The 18,252-nt window shown below is 51.8% G+C and overlaps 1 protein-coding gene across 7 annotated transcripts in view; it reads left to right on the top strand.

The window, feature by feature from the left end:
- SIPA1L3 (signal induced proliferation associated 1 like 3) overlaps nt 1–18,252 on the top strand; it is a 254,722-nt gene that overhangs the window by 161,681 nt on the left and 74,789 nt on the right. For all 7 annotated transcript variants that reach the window (XM_043437890.1, XM_043437892.1, XM_043437895.1 and 4 more), the window contains 5 exons: nt 1,362–1,550; nt 2,367–2,541; nt 4,666–4,769; nt 7,758–7,915; nt 15,461–16,037. In XM_043437890.1, the coding sequence (XP_043293825.1) occupies nt 1,362–1,550; nt 2,367–2,541; nt 4,666–4,769; nt 7,758–7,915; nt 15,461–16,037 (1,203 nt within the window). The remainder of the gene's footprint in view (nt 1–1,361; nt 1,551–2,366; nt 2,542–4,665; nt 4,770–7,757; nt 7,916–15,460; nt 16,038–18,252) is intronic.

Here is an 18,252-nt window from a genome sequence, read left to right as displayed (position 1 = left end):
ACTTTTTTATAGAAAAGGAAACTGAGGCACAGAGAGGTTGAGTGCATGCCTCATGCTAGAATCTGAGCCTGGGCAGTTGGAGTCCCGAGGCCACGCTCTTAACCTCTGTGTCATGTTGCTTCTACTAAAAAGATAAAGGTAGTGAAGACCATGTAGGATTCTCATATAACTCAGCTGCAGTATAAATTGCAACCTGCTCTGCAACCTGCTAAATATCAGTTCAGCTCTGCAACCTGCTAAAGCAACACTAACATATTTCTTTCTGTAGTATTACTTTCTTATTGTGTAGGGTATTTTCAGCTTTTTTTTAATTTAACTTGTTGTTTAGTTGCAAAGTCATATCTGACCCTTTTGTGATCCCATGGATTATAGCCCACCAGGCTCCTCTCTGTCCATGGGATTTCCCAGGCAAGGATACTGGAGTGGGTTGCTGTTTCCTTTTCCACTGACTAAAGGTTTTAAAATCTGACTGCACATCAGAATTTCCTGAGAAATATTAAAAAAGAGAATAGGTTTGTAAACATACAGATACATAAGTGTGTGTATACCGCACACATACATGCATACATACAGACAAGCCTGGGCCCCACCACCCACCGGCTGAATCAGAGCCACTGGTGGTGACTTTGACAGGAAACCAGGGCTGCAGTTCAAGACCCACGATCGTACTGCTGTCTGGGGCAGGCAGCTGTTTTACCTAAGAGTGCGTGGTAACAGACTTCCCTGGTGACTCAGGCAGTAAAGTATCCGCCTGCAGTGCAGGAGACTTGGGTTCGATCCCTGGGTCAGGAAGGTCCCCTGGAGAAGGGAATAGCTACCATTGCCAGTTTTCTTGCCTGGAGAATTCCATAGACAGAGGAACCTGGTGGGCTACAGTCCATGGTGTCTCAAAGAGTTGGACATGAGTGGTAATACATGTACATATATTATTGTGATGATGACAGTAAAAGTGTTTGTTAGCATGCCGACATTGTGCCTGTTTTATTCACTCTACCTTTTATTACCTGATATTATCCACTGCCCCACCTGCGCATCAGCTCCAGGAAGACAGGGGTCTTTGTTTTTTCACCACTCTAAAGAGGGCACTGGGACAGTGTTTGTTGAACAAACAAAGGCTGTTCCATCCAATGTCCCAACACTCCCTGGAAGCTGAGGTGGAGAGATAGGAAGTCACTTGGTCAAGATCTCACAGCCAAGGGGCAGCAAGTTCAAGTTCGTTCAGACCCAGTGCTTTCCAGCCCCAGAGTCCAAGCTTCTGACCATCACACATGTCGCTGTGAGGACAGAACAGCCTCGTGGGCTCTCTCTTGTTCCCTCCCGCGTCCTGAGAGCCTCATCTCCCCCCCTTCTCCCTGGAGTAGCTCACCACCTTGAGGGGCTCCATCCTGGAGGACGCCACACCCACCGCCATGAAGCATGGCACCGGGCGGGGCCTGCCCCTGCGGGACGCCCTGGAGTATGTCATCCCTGAACTCAACATCCACTGCCTGCGCCTGGCTCTCAACACTCCCAAGGTGACGGAGCAGCTGCTGAAGCTCGACGAGCAAGGGGTGAGCCGGGGCCCAGGAGGGGTGGGGGCGCGGGGGCGGCAGCCTGCAGCCCCACTGCCTGACCCTTTTCCGTCTCACTTTTTTTTTTCCTCCAAAGAACAGAAACCCACTCAGGCTAGTTCCAGTAAGAGGAGGAACCTTCTATCAAGTTCTAGGGCTGCCAGGAGCATGTGACTGCTGGGGCTCCCGGGGGATATAGTCTAGGAGTGAGGCAGCCACCGGGTCCCCGTGTGTGTCAGTGCTTCTGCTCCCTCGCTGCATACTGCCTCCCCCTGCTTCTCTGGCCCTCCCACAGCTCCCAGAGTTGCTATTAGGATGAGAGCCTTGTACAGGCCCCAGCTAGCTGACCCTCAGTCCCAGAAGAGCCTCTCACGGCCCCACGCTTAGGTCACGTCACTGTCTGTGGTCCGGTGACCAGGGCATCAGGGACACATAAAACAAGCATGGCTACCAGGGCTCACCCCTTAGAAACAACGTCGGCCCCGCTGAGCCCTCCAGAATTGCCTTTTGCGGAACCTTAGCCAGTTCCAGCCCACCTGCTGTGGGAAGCCAGCCAGGGTGACCGTCTTTCCCTCGAGAGCGCCACCCTCCACCCTGTGTAGAAAGCCAGGGCGTGGTGGCGGCGCCCCTTGCCGTGCCTCTCTGGAAACGTGGGGAGGGAGAGGGACAGCTGGGACACGCCCCCACACCTCTTTTCTTCTCTGGCTACAGCACTGAACCCCCATGTAAGCCCAGCAGCCAGGGGGAACCCCTTCTGTCCCGCGCCCTCCTCCATCTGTCTGGCCTGCCTCCCTGACGCTGCTCTCGCCTCTGCAGCTCTGCCGGAAGCACAAAGTGGGCATCCTCTACTGCAAGGCCGGCCAGAGCTCGGAAGAGGAGATGTACAACAACGAGGAAGCCGGCCCGGCCTTTGAAGAGTTCCTCTCCCTCATCGGGGAGAAGGTCTGCCTGAAGGGCTTCACCAAGTACGCCGCCCAGCTGGACGTCAAGAGTAAGTGGCCGCAGTGGGTGGCCTGGCGGGGGGAGCTCTAACCAGCCCACTTATCCCACGGGCTTAGTCCTGGTGATCCCCTGGCGAGGACGCTGGGCAGCGGGCACTCAAGGCCTTGGCTGCTGACAGCGTGGGCGGCGCGGGCGCTCTGGATGAGTGTCGCGTGTTCTGGTAAAGCCTGAAGATGGTCCTGCGCCGTGTCTCAGCACCTGCGCTCCCAGACACGTGCTCTGAGATCCCGAGCACGTGCGTGCCCAGAAGGGTCCTGAGGGGTCACAGCCACAGGCACCTGCGTGGTGCGCACTGTGCCCAAGGACCCCAGGGAACACAGTGCTCCTGGCCAGTCTCCCAAATCACAGCCACCGGGAGGTCACCTGGCCCTGGTGCTGGCCAGCCATGGCTTCAGTGACCTCACCTGTCACAGCTTGTTCCCTGGGATGTCAGCCCACAAGAACAGGCATTCCTCAGTCTGTTCTGCTGCTTCCCTCGCACCTACTTAAGTTAAGCTGGGGTCCTAAGGGGCCAAGGCATAGGCCTCCAGGGTGAGTGTGACGCCCTGGAGTCAGTTGCAGCGCGGCCTGTGGGTTCACTCAGACATGCAGCAGAAACCGCCTCCTGGCTGTCCTGCCCAGACAGGAAGGAGCAATTCAAGGTGATAGAAGAAAATATGGGGACCCTGACCTTGTATCGGGCCCAGGCCTGGACAGCATGGTGTGTGACCTGAGAGGGGTGAGTTGGGGGGTGAGTTGGAATAAAATAGACAAAGAAGGGACAAGAAACACGTTCCAAGCAAAAAGAACAGCACATGAGAAAGCCCTGAGGTCCCAAGCTTTAGGGAATAAATGGGAAGGATGAGCTGAGGGGGCAGGCAGGGGCCTCACAGGCAGGACCTTTACTGCTGAAGATCAGTGATTTAGGTCTCTTTCCTAGGAGAATTTTGAAACTCATAAGAGGCAGCATTGAATACTATTAAGAAGACATTCTGGAGACTTCCCTCATGGTTCACTGGCTAAGACTCCACACTTCCAGTGCAGGGGGCACAGGTTCAATCCCTGGTCGGGGAACTAAGATCCCGCATGCCAGGTGGCCCAGAAAACAACAAAAAAGAACAATGCTTGGCATGTCCAAAATTTTTTAAAAAAGAAAACACTCTGGAGTCAGATAGTCCGAGTTCCAGCTCAAGCCCTGCCACTCACTGTACTGTGCAAGCCCTGGGGTGAGTCACTCCATCCGTGTGCCTCAGTTTCCCCCTTGGAGTCCATAATCGGGGGTGTTTCTCCCCAGTCATAGCACCCTGCCGTTAGAGAAGAACGTGTCTTGACGCTCAGGATTATCATTTCCTTCTTCATAGTTTTGCAGTCTACATACGCATCTCTAAATAATATAATCCATTTTGCCTGTTTGGGGATATAATGTGAATAGAATTATACAGTTTGTGCTCCTTTGTGTCTGGCATCTTTTGTTCAACATTGCGTTTGTAGGATTTGCCCATGTGGTGGCTGTGACTCATTCATTTTCATGGCTGTATATTTTTCCACAATATGAATTGTTTGTCCCGGGGACTGACATATTGAGAATAGTTGTACCCATATCCTGGGGCACTCATGTATGATTTCTCTAGGCTGTGATCCTAGGAGAGAAAGTGCTTGGGTCATCAGTGAAGCCTGTCTTCAGGTTCAGTAACTATTACTAAAGTTTTCCAAAGTGATTGTACTAATTTACACACCTCACCAGCCTCACAGAGGGTTCTGGTTGCTCCACACCCTCCCCAGCCCTTGGCACTGTCAGACTTTGAAATGTTTACCAGTCTGGTGGGTGCTTAATATAAGGTTTCCTTTTCATCTTAATTTACTGGAACTTTATTGTCGTTGCTGTTGTTGTTATTGTGGCTCTGTGACATGTGGGATCTTCGTTCCCCAACCAGGGATCAGACCCACGTGCCCTGCGTTGGATGGACAGAGTCCTAACTACCGGACCACCAGGCACATCTCTAAATTTACTGAGCTTTAAAGAGTGAGGTTAAATGAAAACATCGACTTAAAAACTAACACAGATGGCATGTGGGACATGGCAGGAGCCCAGAGGTTTTGGAGACGTGATGCTTAACTGGTGTTTCTGTTTCAGCCGACTCCACAGGAACCCACTCCCTCTACACGACGTACCAGGACTACGAGATCATGTTCCACGTCTCCACCCTGCTCCCGTACACCCCCAACAACAGGCAGCAGGTCAGTGGGGCCCAGGGTGGGGGCTCCAAGTGACCTCTGGTTGATGCACAGCTGAACCCGAGGCAGCTTCCTTCCCCACGGCCTTTGGCTGGCTGCCCGCCCGGCACCGGCTCTCCTGGCACCATGTCGTGCAGCAGGTGGAGGCCTTCGGCCCTGGAGACCCTCTCTACCGCGGTCTCATCGCCTGGGGGCTGGAGACTAGGTCAGGTGTCATTCTGTGTCACTTTTTTGTTCTGGCTTTTCCTTGGCCACCCTGGCCAAGGGTCTCTTGAGTCATCAGGTGTCCTGTGGGGAAAGACCCAAGTGAATCAGTCAACACTGTATTTTGACTGTAAGTGACAGAGTACAAATCAAATGAACAAAAGCAAAAAATGAGATTTACCGAGTTATATAGCCTCAAGTATAGCTCCAATACTTTGGCCACCTGATACAAAGAGCTGACTCATTGAAAAGACCCTGATTCTGGGAAAGACCCAGGGCAGGAAGAGAAGGGAGCAACAGAGGATGAGATGGTTGGATGGCCATCACTGACTCAATGGACATGAGTTTAAGCAAACTCTGGGAGATGGTGAAGGACAGGGAAGCCTGGGCATGCTGTAGTATATGGGGTCGCAAAGAGTCGGTTGGACACGACTGAGCGCCTGAAGAACAATTGTCAAGACCTGGGAGAGGGCTGGCTTTAGGTATGGCTGGATCCAGGGGCTCAGACAATGTCAGGAGTTCTTCCCGTTTCTCACCTCTGCTTGTATTCTTAGTGGTTGTATTCACAGATCTTTCCAAGGAGTGGGCACCTTACATCCCACCAGCTTAACTCCCTCAGGAGAAAGAGAGCTCTGCCTTGCAAGTGTCCCAGAAATGTTTCCGGGCTGAGTCTCATTGCACCACCCACTTGCCAGGCCCAGGGCAGGGCTAGAAAGGGCTGATTGGCCAAACCTGAAGCATGTGCCCACCACTAGAGAGGGCCAGTGGGAGGTGCTTTCCCAAAGGGGATGGACACGGCTGCCTGGAGGAGGAGGAGGTGCTAGGTGGGCACAACAGCTGCTGCGTGCCACCAGGGCCTCCTCTCTTGGACATACCATGCATGTCCAGGAGCAGTTTCTCATGAACAGAAACCCCACAGGCTTTTGACGGTTTAGGAAGTGTGTGTATTTTTTCCTGTTGGTATGGGGTTTCCCAGGTGACTCAGTGGTAAAGAATACACCTGCCAGTGCAGGAAGCCTGGGTTCAATTCCTGGGTCAGGAAGATGGTCTGGAGTAACAAGTAACAACCCACTCCAGTATTCTTGCCTGAAAAATCCCATGGACAGAGCACTTTGGCGGGCTACAGTCCATGAGGTCACAAAGAGTCAGGCACAGCTGAGCACGCACACCACACCCCCGCAGGTGACAGTGTACGGTCTACCGGCCAAAAATGGTCAGACATCAGTGATTTTTAGAACGTTCACCTAGTAGCAGCTGGAGGAGCATCGCTCTCGTTGGACCCGAGCTGCGTTCTCTGTCTGCCACTTCCTCACTGTCATCTCACCTCCCTGGGCCTCAGGTCCCTCCTCTGAAATGGGCAGAACAGTAGCACCCACATCTCAGGGTCGTTGGGCAAAGACCCTGCACTTGTGTGTGAAACCAGAGCTCCTGGCAGGGCCCAGCACGGGAGGTACACAGGAAGCAGCTGACCGTGCTCCCGGAGGTGTGGTGGGGAGGGCTTGGGTGTGGGGTCACGCAGAAGTGGGTTCAGATCACAGCTCCCCCCTCCATGACTCTGGACTGAGGGCATGACGTTTAACCCCCGTGAACCTAACTTTTCTCATCAACAAAAGGAGGTCAGATGAATTAATCCCTCACAGGACTTGTGACGGTGACGTGAGGTTACAGCTTTCACATGTGGGTGGATGACGCCTGGTTCAGGGCTGGTCACAATAAATGGGCACTTCAGCAGTTGAGTTTGGTCCTGTGTATGAAACATAGAGAACTACCAGGCCGGCAGGGTGCGTTGTGCCGCTACGTGCGACCAGATTTCACACTCCCGGCCACCTCACATAGAGTTGGACGCGACCTCCGCATCGGCGGGAATTCCTAACGGTTATATGAAGACTAAACTTCTATACCTGAGAACAATGTGGGACTTCCCTGGACATCCAGTGATTAAGACTCTGCACTTCCCACTGCAGGGGACATGGGTTCGATCCCTGGCTGGGAAACTAAATCCCACATGCCCACACGGTGTGGCCAAAAAAAAAAAAAACACAATGTAATTTTAGCAAGGAAGTAAAATGCCAAGAGTACATCATCGCCTTTAAAGATGACAGTTTTTCTCAGAGGCCATGACAGGCAGGGGGGACATGACGGGGTTCCTGTGGGCTGATCTGAGGCTATCACCCCAACCTCCTCAACTCAGGTAGCCAGAGATGGGCCCTGCCAGTGTCCATGCATGTGACCTTGAGCAAGTCAAAAGCTGCCAGACCGTGCTGTCCTCCAGCTGAGATTTATTGAGCACCTGCTGTGTGCCAGGCCTTACTCTGGGCACTGAGAATAAAGCACCTGGCCATGAACAAAGCAGACAAAACCCTTGTCCTCCAGGAGGTGCCGCGTTAGTGGGAAAAGACAGAAACAAAAGGAAGAGGGGCAGCCGCTTGTTAAGATGAGTGTGAACGAGTAACACACTGTTACTTAAGTAACAAGGGCAGAAGAGCAGAGGGGGTGCAATCATGGGTAAGACAGACAGGCAGGGCCTCGTGGGAGGGTGGCATTTCAGCCCAGACCTGAAGGAGGGCAGGCGGGATAGAGCCACGTGGGGATCTGGGGGAAGAAGTTCCAGGCCGCAGGATGGTCCACAGGAGCCTCAGGGAAGGAAAGGTTTCTGATTCATTCAAGGAGCAGCAGGAGGCTGGTGTGGCTGGGGCAGAGGGGGAGCGTGGCAGGAGCCAGCAGAGAGGTGACGGGGCGGGTCATGAACCTGAGCCTACCCTGACGTTTTTGTCTCCCCACCATCAGCTGCTGAGGAAGAGGCACATAGGCAACGACATCGTGACCATCATCTTCCAGGAGCCCGGGGCGCTGCCGTTCACCCCCAAGAACATCCGCTCCCACTTTCAGCATGTCTTCATCATTGTCCGGGCCCACAACCCCTGCACTGATAACGTCTGCTACAGGTACGCGCCCCGCCCCTGCATGCACAGGAAGTCAGGAAAGCTGGTTTCCAGCGTCCAGGGAGCGTGGGGGTGGGATAGGGAGGGCACGGCTGGCCCAGGCAGGCCGCCTCCCACGATTCTTGTCCGTGCTTCAGTAGGGGAGCTCTACTCACTCATTCCTACACCTCCTGAGGGAGTGGTTCTTAACCAGAAAGGGGCATGCCATCCCAGTTTCGGCAAAGAAACCATCAGGAATTTGTTTTTGCCTGGAGTCTTTTGGTTGCAAGTGACAGAAAACCCACCTCAAAAAGGCAGCCACAGGGCTTCCCTGGCAGTCTAATGGTTAAGACTGTGCGCTTCCAGTGCAGGGGGCACAGGTTCGATCCCTGGTCGGGGAACTGGGATCCCACATGCCTCATGGTGCGTGAAAAGAACATAAATAAGTGAAGACGCAGTCTTACATGCTGGCTATCATAAATGACACAGTCAGGCCCACCTGGAGGTGTTCCACTTCCCTGTACATCATTTCATTTGCTGGCAGCTCCAAGCTTAGCATCTTGCCAGCTGCAGACCCAGCAGAAAGAGGGCCTGCCTTTCCCAGGAGAAGAAGCCCCAGAACCGAGGCTCACTGACCCACGTGGGGTCACATGCCCATCCCAGAGCAAGACTAGCACCTGTGCTGGGCACGGGGCGTGTGGCTGAGAGGCACCGGAGTGTGGCCCAAAGGAAGACCAGAAGGTGCAAGGATGGAGGCAGGGTAGACAGCGGCGGCCCCCTCGGGAGGCAGAGCTAAGGGTTCTTAATTTGAAGATCAATAAGTGACAAAAGGGACTTCCCCGGTGGTCTAGTGGCTAAGGTTCCACGGTCCCAGTGCAGGGGGCCTGGGTTCAATCCCTGGTCAGGGAACTAGGTCACTCATACCACAACAAAGACCCAGTGCAGGCAAATAAATAAATATATTAAATAATACTGTGTTACAAACTTCAGTCCCATTCAGTGTCTTCCCCAAGTACCAGTCTCACCAGAGGACATGGCCGGACCCCACAGGACAAATGCAAAGTGCTCTGGGTGTGGGGTGAGGAGAGTGCTGTGGTTCTTGAAAACCAACCCATCAATAACCTAGGCCCAGGGCCAAGGTCTACATTGGTCCCTGGTCAGCATCGCAGACACCGCGGCCTGGGCTTAGGAGTGTTAGTTTACATTTAAAGGACAAAAAAAAACTTTGAAATTAGATACAAAAGGTAAAATTTTTTTAAGTTAAAGGTCAAAAATTCGCCTTTCATCTCTAAGTCCTCACCATCCCATTGCCTTCACAGAGGCAACTGCTCTTAGCACTTTCCTGATAACCTAGGCCCATTCAGGCAAATGTGTGCAAGTATTCCTTTTCCACCCTTTTAATACAGGTAGTATCATATCTATTCTGCATCCTGTATTTTTTCACTCAGCAGCCTTTGAGAACTTTGCACACCAGTCTATAAAGTGTTTTTCCCTTCTTTATGACTGCATATTATTCCATCACATAGGCCTAAGAATCTCCCCCTATCCCTTGGTGATGGGTATTGGGGTTGTTTCCTGTCACCTATTACTACATTCCCCCTTGCAGTGCTATTATTAACACATTCCCTCCACATAGTTTTGTGAGGGAGGGGCAGTTGTTTATTTTTGGCCATGCTGTGCTGCTTGTGAGATCTTAGTTCCCTGACCAGGGACTGAACCCAGGCCCTTGGCAGTGAAAGCACTGAGTCTTAACCAGTGGACCTCACAGGAATTCCCCATAACCTAGTTTAGACGCTCATGGCATATGTGTCCAGATACACAGCTAGGATAGGTGAGGTTCTCAGCATGGAGTTACTGGGCCAAACGGTATGTGCATAGGTGCCCTGGGTGGACTCTTTGGAAGTGCCAAGAACCTACCAGTTTCTTCTCATTTGACTCATTTGAAAAGACCCTGATGCTGGGAAAGATTGAAGGTGGAAGAAGAAGGGGACGACAGAGGATGAGATGGTTGGATGGCATCACCAACTCAATGGACATGAGTTTGAGTAAACTCAGGGAGTTGGTGAAGGGAGGCTTGGAGTGCTGCAGTCCATGGGGTCGCAAAGTCAGACATGACTGAGCAACTGAACTGAACTCACCAGCTTCTTCTCTGGGCCAGATATGTGAGAGGATGGAGGGGGATTCCAATATGCAGGAAGTGCTGTGGACCACCAGGCTGGATGTGTTGCCGCTGGGAGCTAACACACCAGGTGGAAGGCCTGTGGCCCCTTCCCCCACCCATTGCCAGTTCCCAGGACAGAGCACCAGCTCAGAGGGCTTGTGCCTCCAGGCTCCCTGTAGGCCTGAGGTTACAAAGATAGAGTTGTTCTTGAACATGCACACACATGTGCACACACACACCCTTATAGCACATCAGAGGTAAGAGGCTGCTGGGTAAGCCCTTCTCCCCTTTCTCCTAACCATGAGCTCCCCTCTCCTACCTGGCTTATCACAGGAGCCTGCAGCCAGCCTCCCCGCTTTCCAGGCCAGCCTTCATGTGGTTTCCAGAGGGATTTCTTTTGTTCTGACGCACCAAGCTTTCTTGTTTTTTTTTTTTTCTTTTTTTTGCAATTCAAAATATTTTCATTATGCAACATTTCAAACGTTCTGAAAAGTACAGAGAATAACAGACACCCGTGTGCCCACCACCAGATCTCACAGATGTTAACATTTTGCCGTCTTTGCTTCAGCTCTCGCTTTAATTTTGAAGAAAGAAAATGTTAGAGATGCAACCAAACTGCCCCCTCCCACAACCCCTTTTCTCCCCTCCCCCACACACAGCTGTTCTCTGGACAGACCTTCCCCTGTCCCCTCTTCTCCCCATGACCCCAGACACATTTCTATCATAGAACTTGTCACACTGTAAGAACTAAGTTTTTGGTTTTGTTTTATTTTTTAAGATTTATTTGTTTTATTTTTTGGCTGTGATGGATCTTTGTTACTGCACACGAGCTTTCTCTAACTATGGTGAGCGGGAGCTGCTCTCTAGCTGCAGTGCACAGGCTTCTCATTGTCGTGACTTCTCTTGTTGCAGAACATGGGCTCTGAGGGCTTGGGCTTCAGTAGTTGCTGCTTTGAGGCTCTAGAGCACTGGCTCAGTAGTTGGGGCACACAGGCTTAGTTGCTCCAGGGCAACTAAGAGAGATCTTCCCAGACCAGGGATCGAACCGGTGTCCCCTCCATCGCAAGGCAGATTCGTAACCACTGGACCACCAGGGAAGCCCCAGGAACAAACTGTTGATGTGGCTATTGCCTCCCTCGAGGGTCACAGCACGTCACACTTGCCTTCATATATCTGTGCTGGGCAACCTTGTTATGTAAAGGACCCCAGAGATGCCTTGGCAACCAGGCAGATGCCTGACCCAAACATTGTAGGTCCTGGGAAAATAGCTGTTGAATAAATGATTGTGAGTGTTCTAGAAATACTTACTGAGCTCTAGTGACCAGGTGACCCAGTGGTCACACCATCTCCTGGCTGTATAACACGGTACCACCTTTTCCCACTTCATGTGCTCACTTACTGAATGGCACACCAGCACCCCCACAGCCTGTGGGCTGTGAACACCCCATTCCTCCTGCTGGGGAAATGAGGACCCAGCCGTTCTGATTGTCCAGAAACCTTCAGTAGCTTGCAGTTCCACGATTCTTAAAATCATGAGTCAGGACTGTGGGAGAAGCCAGAATCTGTCACTATGAGCAGTCTAGTCCTGAATGAAGAAGTTGCAGAGCTAGTCTCAGCTGTAAAACCCAATCTGAAGACACCATTAATTAGAGTGGAGAGACTGGCAAGGTCATCTTACACATCCCCTGGCCTGGAGGCAAGGCCACCCCCACAGGGTTTCCCACAGAAGAAAACCTGCCTGGTTTGTGTGGCCTTTGAAGGACCTCTCCCCCGGGAAATGCCTTTTTCTGTCAGACCTACACGTTGGCAGGAACCTGTTTCTTCTTGGTCTGTCCATTCAAGTCTAAATCATGACTGTAATCAGTACTGAACACCTGTGCCGGCCCTGGGGCATCCGCAAAGCCCCGGGTGGCACCTCCCCTTACCCTTTCCCGGGATGTGGTGGTCTCACTGAACAGTGAGCCATGGAGCCAGGGAGCACGGGGCCTGGCCCTCCTGGGTCTGCAGGAGCTCCCTCCATGGTCTCTGCACACGCTCTGGCCCCTTCCCTCCCTTTCTTCACTGGGCAGCCACGGTGATCCTTGCAGATGGTCCATCTGGCACCTGTGTTCATCAGGGACCCACGGAGAGCAGGTGCCCCCCACTCAGGGTTTTGGTTTTGTTGTGTTTTACTTTACTTGGCTGTGTCAGGGCTTGGTTGCAGCACACGTGGTCTCCATTGCCTCACGTGGGATCTTTCATTACAGTGCGTGAAAGCTCCAGTTGGGGCGCAGTAGTAATGGGCTTAGTTGCTCCTTGGTTGTGGGATCTTAGTTCCCCAACCAGGGATCAAACTTGTGTCCCCTGCATTGCGAGGCAGATTCTTAACCAGTGGACCACAAGGGAAGTCCCCCACTCAGGGTTTTAACTGAGGGGTTAATGAACAGGCTGATAGGTGTGGGTAGGGCTTCCCTGGTGGCTCAGGCGGTAAAGACTCTGCCTGCGATGCAGGGGTTCGATCCCTGAGTCAGGAAGACACCCTGGAGGAGGGCATGGCAACCCACTCCACTCTCACCTGGAGAATCCCATGGACAGAAGAGGCTATGACAGCTACACTCAGTGGGGTCACAACGAGTCTGACAGGACTGAGCAGCTTTCACTAACAGGTGTGGGTAGGTTAAAGGAACCAGTATAGGAAAGTGAGGCATCCAGGAACCAGCGACAGCAAGGAGCCATTACCCACCACGAGGGATGAGGTCAGAGGGCATGGGAGACATTTCTGGAAACCAGGGAGAAGGATGGCTCTGGGAGGGGGGCCACGCCTCAGAAGCTGTGGCTGTTGAGCAAGAGACCAAGGACTACAGCCACTGTCCTAGCTCGACAGGCAGGCAGTGCAGAGAAATAAAGACTCTACCCTCTCTCCTCTCCCCTCCCCTGTATCCTGGCCGGGGGAACCGGCCAGGTGACACAGCCTGTGGGGACCCACCTTCCGGGGCGCTGGAAGGGGCCGAAAATGGCAGAGACTGGATCTGGGGATGCAGACGGTGAATAGCTGGTCCAGATGGTCAAAATGGGTGCTGGTTTCCACAATCAGGATGCAGAATGCTTGCTCACTGTCAAGGCGCTGCCGGGCCTGGTCCCTGGTGACCTCACCAGCCTTCCACCCTTTACTCTCTGGGCTCTGGTGCGCCAGCCTCATCTCACCCTGCGTGTGCTCTTTCCTGTTGGGTCTTACACCTCCCCTGCCCGTTGCCTGCAGCACCCTCCCCTCCGTTCTCCCTTGGGCTCCTACTCAGCCTCAGATCCCAGCTTAATTTCTCTTCCTCATCGCGCCACACCCCGAACACTCACTCCCCAGGGCCCAGGGAGGGGGCCATCCCGGAAGTGCTGGTCAGACACGCGCCCTGGTCAAGTTGGGTGGAGGGCCAGGAGTCAAAACCTAAACAGGCCTTACACTGTGGTTAGGTTTCATGAATAGGTTTTCATCAAGAATCTCATTACTTTAAAAAATTGTCTTACAGTATGTAGTCTCTCCCCAACACCATAATCACAAGCTGACATTTTTATAGAAGGTGAATGCAGTACTCTTTAAGAGAAAGCTTCTTTTTAGTACCTCATACTGTTTTTTAATTGTCATTGTGTAAACAGCATAACTCACGCATGGTATCTCCCGAGGCTTTTTTTTTTTCTTCTTAATTGGCTACATGACGCAGCATGTGAAATCTTAGTTCCCCGACCAGGGATTGAACCCATGCATTAGAAGCGCAGTCGTAACCCCTGGACTGCCAGGGAAGTCCCTGGAGCCTCTTTAAGTTAAGTCTTCCCCTGCTCCCTGGGTGCTCACTCTGGCAGCTGCGATAGCCTTTTTGCCTGATTTTTTAAATCATCTGCCCTGTAGCCACTGAGTCTCGAGCTGGTCATTACAGCATCGTAACTGAGATTCATCAGATATGAACCTGACTTACCAGCCAGTCTCCTACCTCCCAGCTCAAGGCCGCCTCCACCTGGGAGCCTCGGTGGATGGGGAGCCTGCGTCCCTCTCCTCTGTTTCTCCGGCTTGCACTTCCCCTCCCCCAGGCTCACTGCCAGTTTCTGACCCGTCCAGGGTGGGAGCACAAAGAGGAAACAGGAAGCGGGAAATTATCACTGGAGCTGTGGTGACAGCTGCTGCAGGGACTCTCGAGTGCCTTTCTTTCTGCCAGCTAAATAATTTCTGGACTCTGGGCTCTTCGGGGGCTCCCTGCCCTCCTTCCAGAAATCCCAGGCAGGAGCAGCCCCCAGTCTCCTTCCAAATGTAAGGGTCACTGAGGAGGCCCCTGTTCAGGGAGGGAATGGAGATGACAGGCCCACTTTCTCCGTGGATTTTCCTCCCAATAAGATTCTCCCTTTCTAGTTTGCATCATGGGGGAGGAGATTCAGGAGTTTGGGGGAGAAGGTTTTAGATCATTTCTTTTATACCTTCTTATTCAGTTGCTGTATGATTTCTGTCCTAATGGAAGCTCAGTTAAAACCAAAGTAGGGGACTTCCCTTGTGGTCCCGTGGTTAAGACTTCGCCTTCCAGGGTCTTAACTGGTTCGACCCCCTAGTTAGGGAGCTAAGATCTCACATGCTTCACAGCCAAAAGACCAAGACATAAAACAGAAGCAATATTGTAACAAATTTAATAAAGATTTTTTAAATGGTTCACATCAAAAAATCTTTAAAAAAAAAATAACCTTTGTAGAGATGATTTACAAAGCATGTTCATGTTATGCAAGTGTCTGAAAGAAGTAAATCACAGAATGTTCCATATCAGTCTGATTTTGCTATAGTAACAGTGCTTAACGAACCACCCCGAAAGTCAGAGGCTCACAGACATTATCATTTCTTGGCTTACTCATCCGCAGGTTGGCTGAGGCCTGGCTGGCCCTGGCTGCATGTCTGCTCCAGGCACCCTCATTCTCCTGGACCAGTAGACCCCAGAGCATGTTCACCTCATGGTGAGGGCAGGTACATAGGAGGCAGGCCTGGCGCACATGCACATGCGTGCCATTGCTCGAATGCCGTTAGCCAAGTCAAATCTCATGACCAAGCTTAGGATCAACAGGGAGAGGATGTACCTGTCCATAAAAGTAGAGAGGAAGGGATGAATCTTTGCAAAACTATAATTTACCACAAGCCTGTATGAATGTAAACTGAAGTTGAACAGTGCTAGCAAAATTATCCTTTGAATATCAGTGGATGTCATAACATCTGCTGCATAGGAAGTAAAAACACATATGTGTGCCCTAAGACTTTCTCCAGTTTCCAGTCTAGTCAGCTGGCAACTTATTAGATGTAGACTTCCTTTCTTAGAAAGGAAACTCCTCTTTTTGATTGTGTATTTTCTTTCTAAAGGGACTCTCCAGTGCCTTTCTTTCTACCATCTAAATAATTTCTCCCTCCTCAGTATGGCAGTGACCCGATCCAAAGACGCTCCTCCTTTCGGCCCCCCGATCCCCAGCGGAACCACATTCCGAAAATCTGACGTCTTCAGAGACTTCTTGCTGGCCAAGGTGATTAATGCCGAGAACGCTGCGCACAAGTCTGACAAGTTCCACACCATGGCCACCAGGACCCGCCAGGAGTACCTCAAGGACTTGGCGGAAAACTGTGTCTCCAACACACCCATTGACTCCACCGGCAAGTTCAACCTCATCTCCCTGACCTCCAAGAAGAAGGAGAAGACAAAAGCCCGGGCAGGTGCCGAGCAGCACAGCGCCGGGGCCATCGCCTGGAGGGTGGCGGCTGAGGACTACGCGCAGGGGGTAGAGATAGACTGCATTTTGGGAATTTCCAACGAGTTTGTGGTGCTGCTAGACTTACGCACCAAGGAAGTGGTGTTCAACTGCTACTCTGGGGATGTCATCGGCTGGACCCCAGACTCGTCGACAATCAAAATCTTCTACGGGCGAGGGGACCACATCTTCCTCAAGGCCTCTGAGGGTTCTGTGGAGGACATAAGAGAAATTGTCCAGAGACTGAAGGTAAGGGAGAGAGCCCCTCAAGGTGCAGCAGTTCTGTGGTCTGGCAAAGGCCTTAGGAACCACTGAAGTGCCGCCCTGAGCCCAGTCAGTTGGGCCAGGACACTTATCGGCCCCAAGAGAATCAGAATTGCCACTTTACACACCAGGGGTCTAGTGGGTTCTGCAGCCTGGGTTCTCCCTGGGGAACGCTTGGGCCAAAGATCTGAGGCTGTCCATGTCATAACCTTGAGAGGACAAAAGGCTTATTTACTCACTCTAGATGTTTAAACTCATGTTAAAAATGTAAGGGTACTTTCCAGAAGAATTAAAACATTGGACTGGCCAAAAAGCTCATTTGGGTTTTTCTGTACCTTCTGACAAAACACCTAATGAACTTTTTGGCCAACTCAACAGAATGGAAGACTTCCAGACCTTTAAAATACAGGGGTGGAAGCAGGATATTGGGGGTGGGGGTGTAAAAAAGGCATAAGAAAAAAACCCAAAATTATGTGGCAGGAATAATTCCACATCAGTAATCACAATAAATGTAAGTGATTTAACATTCTCTGTTAAAGAACAGAGACTCGCAGTCTAGATTGAAAAATCTTACCCTAACCTCTTGGCACCTCAGGCTCAGACAGCTGCCAAGGTAGCAGATTGGTTTCAAGTCAGATGACAGTTTAGTTGGTAATGGTTGTTGGAAGCGTTGGGCTAAGAAGTATTAAGGCTCCTCAGAGCCCTGGGTGAAGGAACGCTGTGGTCAGTGATTGGCTCTCAGTGGGTTTAACAGAATGTCAGGCATGAAATAGAGAAGGCAGTATATCACGGGAGTTAACAACACAAGTTCTCAAGTCGGAAGGCTTGGCTTCAAGTCCCAGCACGGCCACATGCCAGCTGTGTCACCTCACCATGTTACTTAAGCACTGGGCGACTCAGTTTTCCCGTCTGAAAAATGGGAACCGTGCTCATCCTACATCATATGACAGTTTTAAGGACTGGATGAGTTGTGTTGCCCAGGCAAGCCGGCCTGACTTAGGGCTGTGATCTCCAGAGGCCAGTACTACAGCCAGTTCTCTTCACCCTTCTCGGCTTTTGCACTCACTCTTTGAGTTCAGGTGGGATCGGTAAAGACTAGCTTTCAGCTTCCCTGACTTCAAACTTCATGCCCCACCTTAAACGACAGCCACAGCCAGTGTGATTTAGATTTCCCATTAGGATGTGAGGTCTGTGAACAAGGGCCTCTGTTTTGCCCACTTGCTTATGGTGGTTATTAAATGCTGATTAGTCGATTAGCTGAATCAGATGATTGACCCCTGATTGTGTGCTCATGAGCGATGATCTCACAGCCCTCCACCCACCCTGTGGAGTGTAGGCACTGTTTTTATCCCCATTGGACCCATGAGGAATATGCGGCTCAGAGAGGTCACACAGCCAGTAGGTGGCAGACTGGGATCTGAATCCAGATTTTTCTGACTCCAAAACCTACTTGTGCCCACACTTGAGACTAACGACTAACTGCTTACTCAACTAACTGCAACTCAACATGTGAAAGTCAACATATCTCAGAACAAGCTCCTGATTTCATTCCGCTTGCCTCCCGGGGTTCTCCTGTCTCATCAGAGAACAGGCCTATCGCATGCGTGGAATCGTAAGCCTCAGCACCATCCTCAGTCCTCTGTCTCTCATACCGACGTCCAGTCTGTCGGCTCCACCCCCCGGAGGCAGACTCTGCTATCCCTGCCCCTCCTGGTCTGTCCAGTAGCCTCCTCGCTGGTCTCCTTTGCCTCCTTGCTTGCTCCCCTGGGGTCTGTTCTCGGGAAGGTTGTCAGAGGGATCTGATCATGTCCCTGCTCTGCTCAAACACCTCAGCTCATCCTAGGTAAAAGCCCAGTTCCTTATGGTGGCCCGTGAGGCCCCACATGGCCTGGCTGGCTGTCACTCTTGTCTCCTTGTTACTCTCTCTGCTCCAAGAACACAGACTTCTATGTCCAGAGTGGGCTCGTCGGGCAGTCAGCCTCAGGGCCTTTGCACTGCCTGTGCCCTCTCAGCGGAACATGTTCTTCATCCCCACATGGCTCCCTCCCCTTCTACATGTGTTTATTCAAAGGTCACCTATCAGTGAGGCCTTATTATCCAGAATTGTAAAAACCCCCTCCACACCCTGGCCTTGAGCTTATCCTGCCCACTGTCCCTGCTTTAACTTCCACAGCAGCGCCTACCACCGTCTGAGGTGTGT

This window comes from Cervus canadensis, chromosome 18 (assembly GCF_019320065.1).
Source record: "Cervus canadensis isolate Bull #8, Minnesota chromosome 18, ASM1932006v1, whole genome shotgun sequence".
Taxonomy (NCBI): domain Eukaryota; kingdom Metazoa; phylum Chordata; class Mammalia; order Artiodactyla; family Cervidae; genus Cervus; species Cervus canadensis.
Note: the sequence above shows the minus strand (reverse complement) of the source record. Positions and strands in the feature narration are given on the sequence as shown.